The sequence below is a fragment of the Salmo salar genome, chromosome ssa05, assembly GCF_905237065.1.
Source record: "Salmo salar chromosome ssa05, Ssal_v3.1, whole genome shotgun sequence".
NCBI classification, from domain to species: domain Eukaryota; kingdom Metazoa; phylum Chordata; class Actinopteri; order Salmoniformes; family Salmonidae; genus Salmo; species Salmo salar.
The window spans coordinates 27,345,118-27,361,626 of NC_059446.1; the positions used below are offsets into that span (position 1 = coordinate 27,345,118).

The window sequence follows — 16,509 nt, forward strand, 5'->3', positions numbered from 1 at the left end:
CACTACAACTTCCCCCACCTGGCCAGACGAGTCATAGCAATGCTATAGGTTTACGGTTTGGGAATGTAAATCAGAAGATGGAAACAGTAAAAGATTACAAGTTAAAATTGCTTTTTTAACAGACAAAGATTAAACCCCTGGTTATGCAAGATTTTTACTGCTTGGAGGTGGTGAAGCCGCAAGGAGGTGGGCGGAGAGAGTGCCTCAGGGGTAATCAAAGTCAATGCAAACATGACCGGGCAACGAATGGTTTAAGGTCTCCAACCAACCCCAACCGACCAAAGGCTAAACAGACAGTCAGATGGTTAGAGGGCATCGGAAGAGTGCAGAGCATCTGATGCCTTCTCGCCCATCCAACACAAACACAAACAAATGCCATTCGGGCCACATGGTAAGCCTTCCTGAACTGTAAATAGAAGCCGACATCCAGGCAAAGAATTCACAAGTGACTTGTGACTAATGACTCATACATTTTACTTCCCAATATATAACTTGATGCTTCAATGACGCTGAAATAGGGTGGAGTGCATCCATTTTGGGTACACGTCGGGTGGAGTGCATCTGAAAACATCAAATCATGCCTAGTGTCTACTCATATATTTCCTCACAAATTCAAAAGCACAAAAGGTAAAGGTAGTGTTAGTTCAGTTGCCAAACGGATGTATAACCTCAACCCAAGAAATCTTTCTGCTGAGCTGATCTGCAGGCACAGTGTGCTCGCTAACAATACCAAAATAATAATTTTAAAAAACATGCCTTGCATTCCTGACATCTTTCATATACTCTAATCATTCAACCCACCAGCTCCCTTGCTGGAGAAAAGTTATAATTTCAGTTACAACCTACCATTGTGCTACTGTGTGCTGGTCCTCCTAGGGAAAACATGTCACAGACTCACGCCTAGTGCCTGGAAGTTAAGAAAAGCTCAATGAACTCATACCTGTCAGAGGTCTGTCATCTGGTATGTATATCCTCTCAAAGTCCTTCCTCAGTCTACAACTACCTAGAAGAGTACATCCAGTTCGGGAAAGTTCTGATCAATCGCAGCATTTCACTCCGCTCATAGTTGCACCCTCCTGCTGGTGTTTGAGTGAGTGAGTGAGTGTGTGAGGGGGTGTGTGTGTGTCTGCCTGTCTCTAGCTACGCTGTGCGTACTCTGGCCAACATTCCAGTGCATAGCTCACTTCCTGCAGGCCTGGGAGCGTACAGGCCAGGGGTGGGGTGGTGTGAGTGAGAGGGTGACCCTTACTTCCACCAGTCGTCCTCTGCAGATCATATACATGAACTCTATGACGCAACAGGCTACAATTTTGACTAGTGGGGAGAGTCTGAATATGCTATATGCTATACTGTGCTGTCTAAGTATCTTGTGCAATACAGCACTGTTTTGGTCCTGTTTTTTGTCTTATCCAAGTATTCAACCCACAAACAGCGCTTGATTTACAGGTTCAATTCAACAAGCATTCTTATAATTGTGAATTTGAGCTTGGACGTTCAGTGTAAACAGCATGTCTCAAAACAAGGGTTGGACAACATTGGCATAGTGAGGAACAATTAAAAAATATGATTGTTATTATGCATCTCACTATGGCATACCCCATTTAATCGACTCGTCGATTGTTTGGTCAATAGCCTGTTGGTCGACCGAGATTTCTTTAGTCGAGCAGTCGCAAAAAATAAATTCTCTCTTCGTGGTGCCCGTCTCAGTGGACTAATCCATCGTGGAGGCCACAGGGGTGGCACAGTTCATCACTTTAAGACATGTCATACTGAAATTGTATATATATTTTTTATATGTAAAAATAATGGTGCAACACTAATAAATCTAATATTATAACAAGTGTGCTTTCTCCCACATTGGATATGGTCACTTTCCACAGTTCTGAAACAATCTTCAGTGCGCAGGAGAATTACCGCCTTTCCCTATGTTGCTATGTGCATAATAGCAAAGTTAACCAGCATATTGGAATTGACAACAATGCGGCGGAGGCAGCAGCAGAGAACGAGGAAACAGCCCTTGCCTTAGCCTAATTGTCCAAAAAAATTGGAGGAGAGAGGAAACCAATTTAATTAGGTCTATAATCAATAGCTTAACTGTTAAAATATGCCTGGCTTATAAATCTATATAGATCTATGGAAATAAGACAGATCTTGCTTCTGTTCCCTGTGAGTGTTTGACAGCATACTGATTCCGTGACCACCAAGCCTCATGCAACGGCAAAATGTTGGATAAAGCAATTTCACAAATTCGGCTGTTTTTAATCTTTACTATGCTGTAATATAGTCGTTACAATTTGTTTTTGTTAGAACATAAAGGGTATTATTTATTTAGTGTTGTTTACACTGTTCCAAACAGATAGAAAAATACTCTAATCTAAGCGCACCTGTTTGTCTCACACAATATCCACGCAGCTCTCACTCCTATACCCTCCCTTTTTTTGATCTCCTTACTGTTACTACAATTATTATTATGATTATCATTATAATAAGTAATGTAGTTATCATTAGTAGGCTTTGTATAGTATCCTTGTATAACCACCATCGAGCTGTAGGCCTAAGAACGTATCCTGTTTACTTTTAATACCGTAACGTACTCTGGCCTATATTTCAATATACAGGCTACTGTATCAATCAATTAACCATTCATTCGTTCATGCCATCGCGAAAGACATTCATGCTTTGAAATGCAATCAAGCATTTTAGTTTTAAAATTCAATAAGAAAATGAGCTTTTGGAATAAATAGCCTAAACAATAAATAAACCGCAATTCACAAATGCATGCAACTGTTTTTAGTCCGCTGTAAGGCAGTAGTTGACTTAGTTGTGTCAACTACTGGAGATCATGAGAAAGGAGGGTATAGGAGCAAGTGTTGCGTGAGTATTGTGTGTTTTAACAGTTTTTTTTGTTAATCTTATCATTTGGAACAGTGTAAACAACAGTAAATAAATAAATAAATAAATAAATAAATAAATACACCACCCCCCCCCAGTTACAACAGACTTTCTGGTACACATATTTATTTAGTGTTGTTTACACTGTTCCAAATGGTAAGATTAAAAAATAATAATAAAAAAACTTCAAACACACAATACTCACGCAACACTTGCTCCTATACCCTCCTTTCTCTTGATCTCCAGTAGTTGACACAACTAAGTCAAATCGATCAGGGCTCCCGAGTGGCGCAGCGGTCTAAGGCACTGCATCTCAGTGGAAGAGGGGTCACTACAGCCCCTGGTTTGAATCCAGGCTGAAAAACATCTGGCCGTGATTAGGAGTCCCATAGGGCGGCACACCATTGGCCCAGCAGTCATTGTCAATAAGAATTTGTTCTTAACAGACTTGCCTAGTTAAATAAAGGTTAAATAAAAAAATAAAAAAATTGAATGTTTTTCGTAAAGAAATTAGGGATTTCGGGAACAGAACTTATCAATCAGAAACAAGTAAGAAAATAAAAGGCGTTTCAGCTACAGCACAGACAGAGCAAAAAAAAAAAAAAAAAAACACTTGCTGTGCTGTGGTGCCTTTTCACGACAGTAGGGAGGAGAATGAGACAACGTGTACCAGTCACACAGGGACTCGCTGTCATTTTTGTTAGTGTGAGTATCGGGATCTTTCTGGATTATTTGTGTGTTAGTTATTTAATCAAACAGTGTGCTTAAAGCATCACACAAGCTCAGTGCGTATAGTTGATTTTATTCAAACAAATAGGGTCTATATATGAACAAAGAAGTTTAAACATAGACCAAACGATTGGTCGAAAGAACAGAACGAATCTCGGTCAACCGACATTTTTTGGGGTCGGGGACAGCACTACAACTCACACAACAGCAAAAATGTGCAGAGACCTTTCCTCTGTCACAGAAATGCCCTTGTACGTCTTACAGAGGCTTTACAGAAGTTCATTAGACAACGGCACAACTTGTTTTCATCAGGAAATGACAGCAGTTAGAGTTAGTAAAGGGTTAGGTCCCAAATGGCTTCCTTTTCCCTGTGGGCCCTGGTCAAAACTAGTGCACTACATACTAAGGAATAGGGTGCCATTTGGAACAAAGACAGGAGTCAATTTTCACATGGCAATTAGGTTTATATTCCTATAAAACTGGACCCAGGCTTGCTGGGAACAGCTGACGAATGGTTGTGGTTACCATTAGGCAAGAAGATCAGGGAGGTTTCGTCAGGCGAAGTGTGGGCGATCAGCTAGGTTCAGTGTAATGGTGATAATAATGAAGACAAATGAAAGGGAAAGTGTGTGATCAATAAAGGGTTAATATAGGGCACTGCCTCCATTAACCCTTTTCTAGCCCTGCTGACTGGGACTAACCATGTTATATTAATGAAAATATACAGTTGAAGTCGGAAGTTTACATACACATTAGCCAAATACATTTAAACTCAGTTTTTCACAATTCCTGACATTTAATCCAAGGAAAAATTCCCTGTCTAACGTCAGTTAGGATCACCACTTTATTTTAAGAATGTGAAATGTCAGAATAATAGTAGAGAGAATGATTTCTTTCAGCTTTGATTTCTTTCATAACATTCCCAGTGGGTCAGAAGTTTACATACACTCAATTAGTATTTGGTAGCATTGACTTTAAATTGTTTAACTTGGGTCAAACGTTTTGGGTAGCCTTCCACAAGCTTCCCACAACAAGTTGGGTGAATTTTGGCCCATTCCTCCTGACAGAGCTGGTGTAACAGTCAGGTTTGTAGGCCTCCTTGCTCACACACGCTTTTTCAGATCTGCCCACAGATTTCCTATAGGATTGAGGTCAGGGCTTTGTGATGGCCACTCCAATACCCTGACTTTCTTGTCCTTAAGTCAATGTACCACAACTTTGGAAGTATGCTTGGGGTCATTGTCAATTTGGAAGACCCATTTGCGACCAAGCTTTAACTTCCTGACTGATGTCTTGAGATGTTGCTTCAATATATCCACATAATTTTCCATCCTCATGATGCCATCTATTTTGTGAAGTGCACCAGTCCCTCCTGCAGCAAAGCACCCCCACAGCATGATGCTGCCACCCCCATGCTTCACGGTTGGGATGGTGTTCTTTGGCTTGCAAGCCTCCCACGTTTTCTTCCAAACATAATGATCGTCATTATGGCCAAACAGTTCTATTTTTTTTTCCATCAGACCAGAGGACATTTCTCCAAAAAGTACGATCTTTGTCCCCATGTGCAGTTGCAAACCGTAGTCTGGCTTTTTATGGCAGTTTTGGGGCAGTGGCTTCTTCCCTGCTGAGTGGCCTTTCAAGTTACGCTGATATAGGATTTGTTTTACTGTGGATATAGACAGATACTTTTGTAACTGCTTCCTCCAGCATCTTCACAAGGTCCTTTGCTGCTGTGCTCGGATTGATTTGCACTTTTCGCACCAAAGTACGTTCATCTCTAGGTGACAGAACGCGTCTCCTTCCTGAGCGCTATGAAGGCTGCGTGGTCCCATGGTGTTTATACTTGCGTACTATTGTTTGTGCAGAAGATGGTGGTACCTTCAGGCGTTTGGAAATTGCTCCCAAGGATGAACCAGACTTGTGGAGGTCTACAATTTTATTTCTGAGGTCTTGGCTGATTTCTTTTGATCTTCCCATGTTGTCAAGAAAAGAGGCCCTGAGTTTGAAGGTAGGCCTTGAAATACATCCACAGGTACACCTCAAATTGACTCAAATGACATCAATTAGCCTATTCCAAGCTCCTAAAGCCATGACATCATTTTGTGGAATTTTCCAAGCTGTTTAAAAAGGCACAGTCAACTTAGTGTATGTAAACTTCTGACCCACTGGAATTGTGATAGTGAATTATAAGTGAAATAATCTGTCTAAACAATTGTTGGGAAAATGACTTGTCATGCACAAAGTAGATGTCCTAACCGACTTGCCAAAACTATAGTTTGTTAACCAGAAATTTGTGGAGTGGTTGAAAAACGAGTTTTAATGACTTCAACCTAAGTGTATGTAAACTTCCGACTTCAACTGTACATTATCTTTCCCTTCATGTATTGTAAAGATTGGGCTGAAACAGCACAGGTGATATGATTATCTGTCACAGTGTACTGTGTATTATTCCAAAAACAGATGGGTTAATATTAAACCCATATAGCTCCTCCTGCACAACTAAGTGGGCTAATATTAAACCCATATAGCTCCTCCTGCACAACTACGTCGGCTAATATTAAACCCATACAGCTCCTCCGACACAACTAAGTGCCTCCCTGTGTGCCTGCATCATACGCTGAGCAAACATTTTCAGACCCCTTCTCGCTAGTGGTTGTCTCTCAAGCATTAAAGTCTAATCTGCCAATATCCTCAAATCCCTCTCAAGGAGACACACTTTCACCTTGGAAAGGGGAAAGGTTCAATTTGAGCGTGGGGAGCGGCTGTCCGATTCTTGGCATTTTTCAGATGGAGTGGAACGCGGGACTGTGGCAACGATGCTCCAGACATGCATATGAGCTATGAGTGTTACTGACCCTGAGATATGACAGAATAATTAGAGCTAAGCTTCTTAAGTCACTGTGCTTCGTATTGCCAATTTTTTTACATAAAGGAGCATTGTTTCAAGACACCCACAGTCGGGAAAGCGAATCCCGCATGCAAGTCTGGATTTCATCACTGTGTTTATTTATTGAGACTAACATTTTAGTCTGCTAGACAAATAATTCAGACGGGGGGGACGAATAATTCAGTCAGTGAGCCTAACATTTCAGTTATGAGACTAACATTTCAGTCAGTGACAATCATAGTTTTATTCACTTGTCTGCACCTGTAGTCCAATGCACATATAGTCCTACTCTGACATAAGAGACCCTTGGGTCAAAAACGTGATTACAAAATGGCCGACAATTTGATCAAATCCAGTCCCAACTTGCTGTTGTTCGTACCTGCTTCTTGGCAGGAACATGGACTCCTTGATGAAGACGGACCCGGACAGTAGAATATACCAGCAGCTTCCGACGTCATCCGGGCTGTGAAAGAGAAGAGAGAATTGAACTGGTGAATCGCAAATTCAAACCTGCACACACACCCATGTGAAAACACAGACAGCGTGCTACACGTCACAGACAAACTCACACTAACCCTGAGCAGTACAACAGAGTGGATGACACACACAAAGTTGTCCAGCTTCCGAATAGAAAACTCCCTAGTTGGCAATTCCAGTGACGATAATATCAGATTTGCTGTTTATAGTAGCCAGAAGAAGCAGCAGAGGACTACAGTACAATGAGGGAGGATTCAATAGTCCATTGAGAGGGTTTTCTGATAGTTTTCTTGGCAAGCCATGGTTTTCTAATCAAATAGATCTAACATAAAACAGCCCATTGATAGTTCAGATCTAGGAGGAAATACCAGTACAGACACATTACGGTGTCTCTACTGATGGCACCGACACATTACGGTGTCTCTACTGATGGCACCGACAGACATGGTCGCTCTGTTTCTTGCTCCGAGTCAACTATGCAGTATTTTTTGTGTGCGTGTTATTTCATACATTACTTGCTCAGAACGTTTCTTGCATTATTAACAAAAGCCCAAATTAATTGGTGGCTATAAGATCGGCAATTACTCAACAGCGTTTCAACCACAAATTTGATTTCCCTAAATTGGATCCTTTGATTGAACACCCCGAGGCAGTTCCATTCATCCCGGGGGCTGCTCCAAAACGCCGCCGCCGGAGAAGAGGAATAAAGAGTGGGCTTCTCGTCAGAGGAGGCATGCATAACATCCACCACTTCCGAGTATATTGCTCGCTAATATTCAGTCCTGGACAACAAAGTAGACAAGCTCAGGGCAAGGACTTCCTTCCAGACTATCGTTCTGTTTTATGGAATCATGGCTCTCTCAGGAAATATACTGTCTCTGTCCATTCAGCCAGTGGGGTTCCCAAATAACTCTCATTGAAAAAGAAAGGTGGAGGTGTACGTTTCATGATTAACTACTCGTGGTGTGATTACGATAACGTGGAGGAACTTTTGGTGTCCCGACCTGGAATACCTCACCATCAAATGCCGACCACATTACCGTCAGAGATCATTTTCTTAAGTAATCGTTACGGCCGTGTATATTCTCCCCCCAAGCCGAAATGGCTCTCAAGGAACTAACCTGGACTTTGTACAAATTGGAAAACGCAGATCTTGACACTGCATTTATTGTAGCTGGGGACTTTAATATGACAAAAAAAACTATCGAAGTTCAATCAACATATCTCCCTGTCATACTCGCTCATCGAGCACTCTTGACCATTGCTAATATACACACACACACACACACACACACACACACAACATATATATAAACTCAAAAAGAAACGTCCCTTTTTCAGGACCCTGTCTTTCAAAGATAATTCGTAAAAATCCAAATAACTTCACAGATCTTCATTGTAAAGGGTTTAAACACTGTTTCCCATGCTTGTTCAATTAACCATAAACAATTAATGAACATGCACCTGTGGAACGGTCGTTAGGACACTAACAGCTTACAGACAGTAGGCAATTAAGGTCACAATTATGAAAACTTAGGCCTCTTTAGTGTCTTATCTACTGACTCTGAAAAACACCAAAAGAAAGATGCCCAGGGTCCCTGATCAACTGCGTGAACATACCTTAGGCAAGCTGCAAGGAGGCATGACGACTGCAGATGTGGCCAGGGCAATACATTGCAATGTCCGTACTGTGACACTCCTAAGACAGCGCTACAGGGAGACAGGACGGACAGCTGATTGTCCTTGCAGTGGCAGACCACGTGTAACAAGACATGCACAGGATCGGTACATCCGAACATCACACCTGTGGGACAGGTACAGGATGGCAACAACTGCCTGAGTTACACCAGGAACGCACAGTCCCTCCATCAGTGCTCAGACTGTCCGCAATAGGCTGAGAGGGGCTGGACAGAGAGCTCGTAGGCCTGTTGTAAGGCAGGTCCTCACCAGACATCACCAGAAACAACGTCGCCTATGGGAAAAAAACCACCGTCGCTGGACCAGACAAGACTGGCAAAAAGTGCTCTTCACGGACGCGGTTTTATCTCACCGGGTGTGATGGTCGGATTTGCGTTTATCGTCGAAGGAATGAGCGTTACACCGAGGCCTGTACTCTGGAGCGGGATTGATTTGGAGGTGGAGGGTCTGTCATGGTCTGGGGCAGTGTGTCACAGCATCATCGGACTGAGCTTGTTGTCATTGCAGGCGATTTCAACGCTGTGCATTACAAGGAAGACATCCTCCTCCCTCATGTGGTACCCTTCCTGCAGGCTCATCCTGACATGACCCTCCAGCATGACAATGCCACCAGCCATACCGTTTGTTCTGTGAGTGATTTCCTGCAAGACAGGAATGTCAGTGTTCTGCCATGGCCAGCGAAGAGCCCGGATCTCAATCCCATTGAGCACGTCTGGGACCTGTTGGATCGGAGGGTGAGGGCTAGGGCCATTCCCCCCAGAAATGCCAGAGAAATTGCAGGTGCCTTTGTGGAAGTGGGGTAACATCTCATAGCAACAACTGGCAAATCTGGTGTAGTCCATGAGGAGGAGATGGACAGCAGTACTTAATGCAGTTGGTGGCCACACCAGAAACGGACTTACTTTTGATTTTGATTCCCCCCCCTTTTGTTCAGGGACACATTATTCCATTTCTGTTAGTCACATGTCTGTGGAACTTGTTCAGTTTATCTCTCAGTTGTTGAATCTTATGTTCATACAAATATTTACATGTTAAGTTTGCTGAAAATAAAACGCAGATGACAGTGAGAGGGCGTTTCTTTTTTTGCTGAGTTTACACACACACACACACACACACACACACACACACACACGTTAGAAAGTTTAATGTCACTTAAAAATGTCCTTGTTTTTGAAAGAAAAGCACATTTGTGTGTCCATTAAAATAACCTCAAATTGATCAGAAATACAGTGGAGACTTTGTTAATGTTGTAAATGACTATTGTAGCTGGAAAGGGCTGACTTTATGTAATATCTACATAGGCGTACACAGGCCCATTATCAGCAACCATCACTCCTGTGTTCCAACGGCACGTTGTGTTAGCTAATCCAAGTGTATCATTTTAAAAGGCTTATGGATCATTAGAAATCCTTTTGCAATTGTTAAAACAGCTGAAAACTGTTGTGCTAATTAAAGAAGCAATAAAACTCGCTTTCATTAGGCTAGTTTCCCATCATCTTTTGTAGGTTTGATTACAGGCTCAAAATGGCCAGAAGAAAAGACTTTCTTCTGAAACTCATCAGTCTATTCTTGTTCTGGGAAATTGAGTCTATTCCATGCGAGAAATTGCCAATAAACTGAAGATCTCGTACAACTCTGTATACTACTCCCTTCACAGAACAGCGCAAACTGGCCCTAACCAGAATAGAAAGAGTGGGAGGCCCCAGTGCACAACTGAGCAAGAGGACAAGTACATTAGAGTGTCTAGATTGAGAAACAGTCGCCTCACAAGTCCTCAACTGGCAGCTTTGTTAAATAGTACTCGCAAAACACCAGTCTCAACGTCAACAGTGAAGAGGCGACTCCGGGATGCTGGCCTTCTAGACACTAATGTACTGGTCCTCTTGCTCAGTTGTGCACCGGGGCCTCCCACTCCTATTTCTATTCTGGTTAGAGTCAGTTTGCCCTGTTCTGTGAAGGGAGTAGTAGAGTAGTACACAGCGTTGTACGAGAATCAGTTTCTTGGCAATTTCTCGCATGGAATAGCCTTCATTTCTCAGAACAAGAATAGACTGACGAGTTTCAGAATAAAGTACTTGGTTTCTGGACATTTTGAGGCTGTAATCGAAACCAAATGCTGATGCTCCAGATACTCAACTAGTCTAAAGAAGGCCTGTTTTATTGCTTCTTTAAATCAGAACAACCGTTTTAAGCTGTGCTAACATAATTGCAAAAGGGGTTTCTAATGATTAACTAGCTTTTTAAAATGATAAACTTGGATTAGCTAACAACGTCCCATTGGAACACAGGAGTGATGGTTGAAGATAAAATGGGCCTCTGTACGCCTACGTTGATATTCCATTAAAAAAAAAAGAATCTGCCACTTCCAGCTACAATAGTCATTTACAACATCAACAATGTCTACACTGTATTTCTGATCAATTTGATATTATTTTAAAATGGATCAACATGTTTTGGCTTTTCTTTCAAAAACAAGTAAAATGTCTAAAATGACCCCAAACTTTTGAACAGTAGTGTGTGTGTGTAATATATATATACTCTAGTCAAAAGTTTGGACACCTACTCATTCCAGGGTATTTTACATTTTTACATTGTAGAATAATAGCTAAGACATCAAAACTATGAAATAACACATGGAATCATGTAGTAACTAAATTAAAGTGTTAAACAAATCAAAATACATTTCATTTTTGATTCTTCAAAGTAGCCACCCTTTGAACACTTGGTATTCTCTTAACCAGCTTCACCTGGAATGATTTTCCAACAGTCTTGAAGGAGTTCCCACATATGCTGAGCACTTGTTGGCTGCTTTTACTTCACTGCGGTCCAACTCATCCCAAACCAACTCAATTGGGTTGAGGTTGGGTGATTGTGGAGGCCAGGTCATCTAATGCAGCACTCTCCTTAGTCAAATAGCCCTTACACAGCCTGTTGAAAAACAAATGATATCCCATCTGGTTTGGGCTTAGTGGGACTGGCGTATGGCTGCAGAATGCTGTGGTAGCCATGCTGGTTAAGCGTGCCTTGAATTCTACATAAATCACAGACAGTGTCAGCAGCAAAGCACCCCCACACCATCACCTCCATGCTTCACGGTGGTTACTACACATGCGGAGATCATCCGTTCACCTACTCTACGTTTCATGACACAGTGGTCGGATCCAAAAATCTCCAATTTGGACTCATCAGACCGAAAGACAAATGTGTCCATTGCTCATGCTCTTGGCCCAAGCTAGTCTCTTCTTATTAATGGTGTCCTTTGGTAGTGGTTTCTTTGCAGCAATTCGACAATGAAGGCCTGATTGATGCAGTTTCCTCTGAATGGCAGATGTGGCAATGTGTCTGTTAATTGAACTCTGTGAAGAATTTATTTGGGATGCAATTTCTGAGGCTGGTAACTCGAATGAACTTATCCTCTGCAGCAGAGGTAACTCTGGGTCTTCCTTTCCTGTGGCAGTCCTCATGTTAGCCAGTTTCATCATAGCGCTTGATGGTTTTTGCAATTGCACTCGAAGTAACTTTCAAAGTTCTTGAAATTTTCCCGAGTGACTGATCTTCATGTCTTAAAAGTAATGGACTGTTGTTTCTCTTTGTTTATTTGAGTTGTTCTTGCCATAATATGGACTTGGTCTTTTACCAAACAGGGCTATTTTCTGTATACAACCCCTATCTAGTCACAACACAACTGATTGGCTCAAACACATTAACCTGTTGGGTCTAGGGGGCAGCATTTGCACGTCTGGATAAAAAAAATGTACCCGATTTAATCTGGTTACTAATCCTACCCAGTAACTAGAATATGCATATACTTATTATATATGGATAGAAAACACTCTAAAGTTTCCAAAACTGTTTGAATGGTGTCTGTGAGTATAACAGAACTCATTTGGCAGGCAAAACCCTGAGACATTTTCTGACAGGAAGTGGATACCTGATGTGTTGTATTGACTTTCAAGCTATCCCATTGAAAAACACAGGGGTTTAGGAATATTTTGGCACTTCCTATTGCTTCCACTAGATGTCACCAGCCTTTACAAAGTGTTTTGAGTCTTCTGGAGGGAGATCTGACCGAACAAGAGCCATGGAACGGTGATGTCCCATTAGACACCTGGCGCGCTACTTCATGTTGGGTACCCTCGTTCCAATACGTTATAAAAGGCTATGCATTCGTCCACCTTGAATATTATTCATGTTCTGGTTAAAAAGGCCCTAATGATTTATGCTATACAACGTTTGACATGTTTGAACGAACGGAAATATATTTTTTCCCCTCGTTCACGACGAGAAGTCCGGCTGGCTTACATCATGTGCTAACGAGACGGAGATTTTTGGACATAAATGATGAGCTTTTTTGAACAAAACTACATTCGTTATGGACCTGTGATACCTGGAAGTGACATCTGATGAAGAGAATCAAAGGTAATGGATTATTTACATAGTATTTTCGATTTTAGATCTCCCCAACGCGACGTCTAGTCTGTATCGAACGCGTATTTTTTTCTGGGCACAGTGCTCAGATTATTGCAAAGTGTGATTTCCCAGTAAGGTTATTTTTAAATCTGGCAAGTTGATTGCGTTCAAAAGATGTAAATCTATAATTCTTTAAATGACAATAGAATATTTTAACAATGTTTTCTAATTTTAATTATTTAATTTCTGACGCTGACTTGACTGCCGGTTATTGGAGGGAAACGATTTCCTCAACATCAATGCCATAGTAAAACGCTGTTTTTGTATATAAATATGAACTTGATAGAACTAAAAATGCATGCATTGTCTAACATAATGTCCTAGGAGTGTCATCTGATGGAGATTGTAAAAGGTTAGTGTATCATTTTAGCTGGTTTTATGGTTTTGGTGACCCTGTCTTTGACTTGACAAAACATTACACACAACTCTTGTAAATGTACTGTCCTAACATACTCTAAATTTATGCTTTCGCCGTAAAACCTTTTTGAAATCGTAAAACGTGGTTAGATTAAGGAGATGTTTATCTTTCAAATGGTGTAACATAGTTGTATTTTTGAAAAATTTGAATTTTGACATTTATTTGGATTCAAATTTGCCGCTCTTGAAATGCACCTGCTGTTGATGGAGTGCACCACAGGTGGCACGCTAGCGTCCCACCTAGCCCCAAGAGGTTAAGAAAATAAATTCCACAAATTAACTTTTAACAAGGCACATCTGTTAATTGAAATGCATTCCAGGTGACTACCTCATGAAGCTGGTTGAGAGAATGCCAAAACTGTGCAAAGCCGTCAAGGCAAAAGGTTGGCTACTTTTAACAATCTCAAATATAATTTGACTAACACTTTTTTGGTTACTACATAAGTCCATATATGCTACTTTATAGTTTTGATGTATTCACTATTATTCTACAATGTAGAAAATAGTAAAAATAAAGAAAAACCCTGGAATGAGGTGTATTCAGACTCCGACTTTTTCCACATTTTGTTACGTTGGTCTTATTCAAAAAACATCATGACACACAATACCCCATAATGACAAAGCGAAAACAAGTTTAAAAAACAGAAATACCTTATTTACATCAGTATTCAGACCCTTTGCTAAATTGAGCTCAGGTGCATCCTGTTTCCATTGATCATCATTTAGATGTTTCTACAACTTAATTGGAGTCCACCTGTGGTGAATTATATTGATTGGACATGATTTGGAAAGGCACACACACCTGTCTATATAAGGTTCCACAGTTGACAGTGAATGTCAGAACAAAAACAAAGCCACGAGGTTGAAGGAATTGTCCATAGAGCTCCAAGACAGGATTGTGTCGAGGCACAGATCTGGGGAAGGGTACTAAAACATTTCTGCAGCATTGAATGTCCACAAGAACACAGTGGCCTCCATCATTCTTAAATGGAAGAAGTTTGTAACCACCAAGACTCTTTCGAGAGCAGTCCGCCCGGCCAAACTGAGCAATCAGGGGAGAAGGGCCTTGGTCAGGGAGGTGGCCAAGAACCCGATGGTCACTCTGACAGCGCTCTAGAGTTCCTCTGTGGAGATGGGAGAACTTTCGTCGCAGGAGTAAAATAATACTGCAGCAGGAGGATTTGATTATTAAAAATAAATACATTCAAACGGGAAATCAGTTTTGATAGGACCTACAGTAGTAGGACATTTATTCTGTCTGGTGCTGTAGAATTTGAGCGAGCGAGCGAGCGAGACCACTGAAGTGAATTGATGTCAATTCTGTGGCGCAGGGAAATTCTCTGCGACAACAGAGTGAACAAATGAAGATAAAATACCTCTAAGTTCAATGGCCAAGTGTTTCACTTTGCTATGGGTTTACTCATCTAGTCTCTACCAAATGACGCTATAACAAGGAATAAACTGCTTCATCATCGTAGTTCAGTCTTACACTAACTACAGAGCAGATTGCTGTGGCTGCACACCCTGTACATGCTGCAGGTGCAATTAAAGTGTTGTCTTGTCATTGGGTTCCCTTTAAATCTAGTGCTAAATCGGCCAGTCGTGTGTAATTATTGGTCAGCATGTTCATCGAGTCCCACCAGCAGAGAGCTCTGAAAGGTAGTCTGGAGGAAATCCATTCGATGGCAAATATGGCACGCCCAAGGTTTGTGTCCCACTCACATCTAGTGGTGGGACGGATGGGGATGAATGCATGGCCAAACAAACAGACAAGTTCATACACACACACACACACACACACATAAAGACAGAGCGAGAGATTATACTGAGTGAGAGTTTCTCATCAGAGTACAAAGTAATCCCCCCTACCCCCCTCTTCCTTCTCTCCACACCTTCAATCTGGAGATAATAAGGCTGGGTATAGCACACCCTAATGATGCAGTGTGAATCCTACTTCCCTCCCTCTCCCCATCTCTCTCCTTCACCGTTTTCTCTCCTTTCCCCTGATGCACTTGTTCCCCCCTATATTGTCCTCATCTCCTCCCTCGCAGTCCAAATGAAATGTTCAATTATTAATCGCTGGCACGCAGAGGCGCTCGCTCCCTTGCACATCGCTAAGGAGGAGAGGAGCACAGAACACAAAGTAGTAGGAGACAGGAGAGCCTTATGCACCACGACAGCTTGACTGAACTGGGTCATGAGCATTTTCGGAGAAACAATCGTCTGAGAAGCGCTCAGCAATGACAAGCCCGAACACCACATCTCATCTTCAGACAGGATGTAAGGTAGGAGAGGAGCTGAGGGTCTCTGGGTGTGTTAGAAGCTGGAGTGGAACTGTTTTCTTTTAAATGAACATCAATATTCTCATGAGACACTTTATAAAATGATGATCAAATGATGTTGGAGTGGGTGGGGGACAGCCCGAGCCTATTTCCAAAGGGGTGTGTCTGCTAAACTACAGTATACAGTGCATTCAGAAAGTACTCAGACACCTTCCCTTTTTCCACATTGATTAAATAAAAAAATCTTCAATCTACACACAATACCCCATAATGACAAAGCAAAAAATAAATATCTTTGCAAATTAAAATAAAACAGAAACACCTTATTTACATAAGTATTCAGACCCTTTGCCATGAGACTCGAAATTGAGCTCAGGTGCACCCTTTTTCTATTGATCATCATTTAGATGTTTCTACAACTTAATTGGAGTCCACCTGTGGTGAATTATATTGATTGGACATGATTTGGAAAGGCACACCTGTCTATATAATGTCCTACAGTTGACAGTGCATGTCAGAGCAAAAACCAGGGCCTTGGTCAAGGAGGAAGAATCCGATAGTCGCTCTTGAGTTACTCTGTGGGAGAACCTTCCAGAAGGACAATCATCTCTGCAGCACTCCACCAAATCAGGCCTTTATGGTAGAGTGGCCAGACAG

General features: G+C 41.7%; 1 protein-coding gene across 1 annotated transcript in view; it reads right to left on the minus strand.

The window, feature by feature from the left end:
• The window catches only part of LOC106604533 (rap guanine nucleotide exchange factor 2), a 152,967-nt gene that overhangs the window by 84,155 nt on the left and 52,303 nt on the right, over window positions 1-16,509 (minus strand). Inside the window, 1 exon segment of the mRNA XM_014199234.2 lies at window positions 6,888-6,971. Coding sequence (XP_014054709.2) covers window positions 6,888-6,971 — 84 coding nt within the window.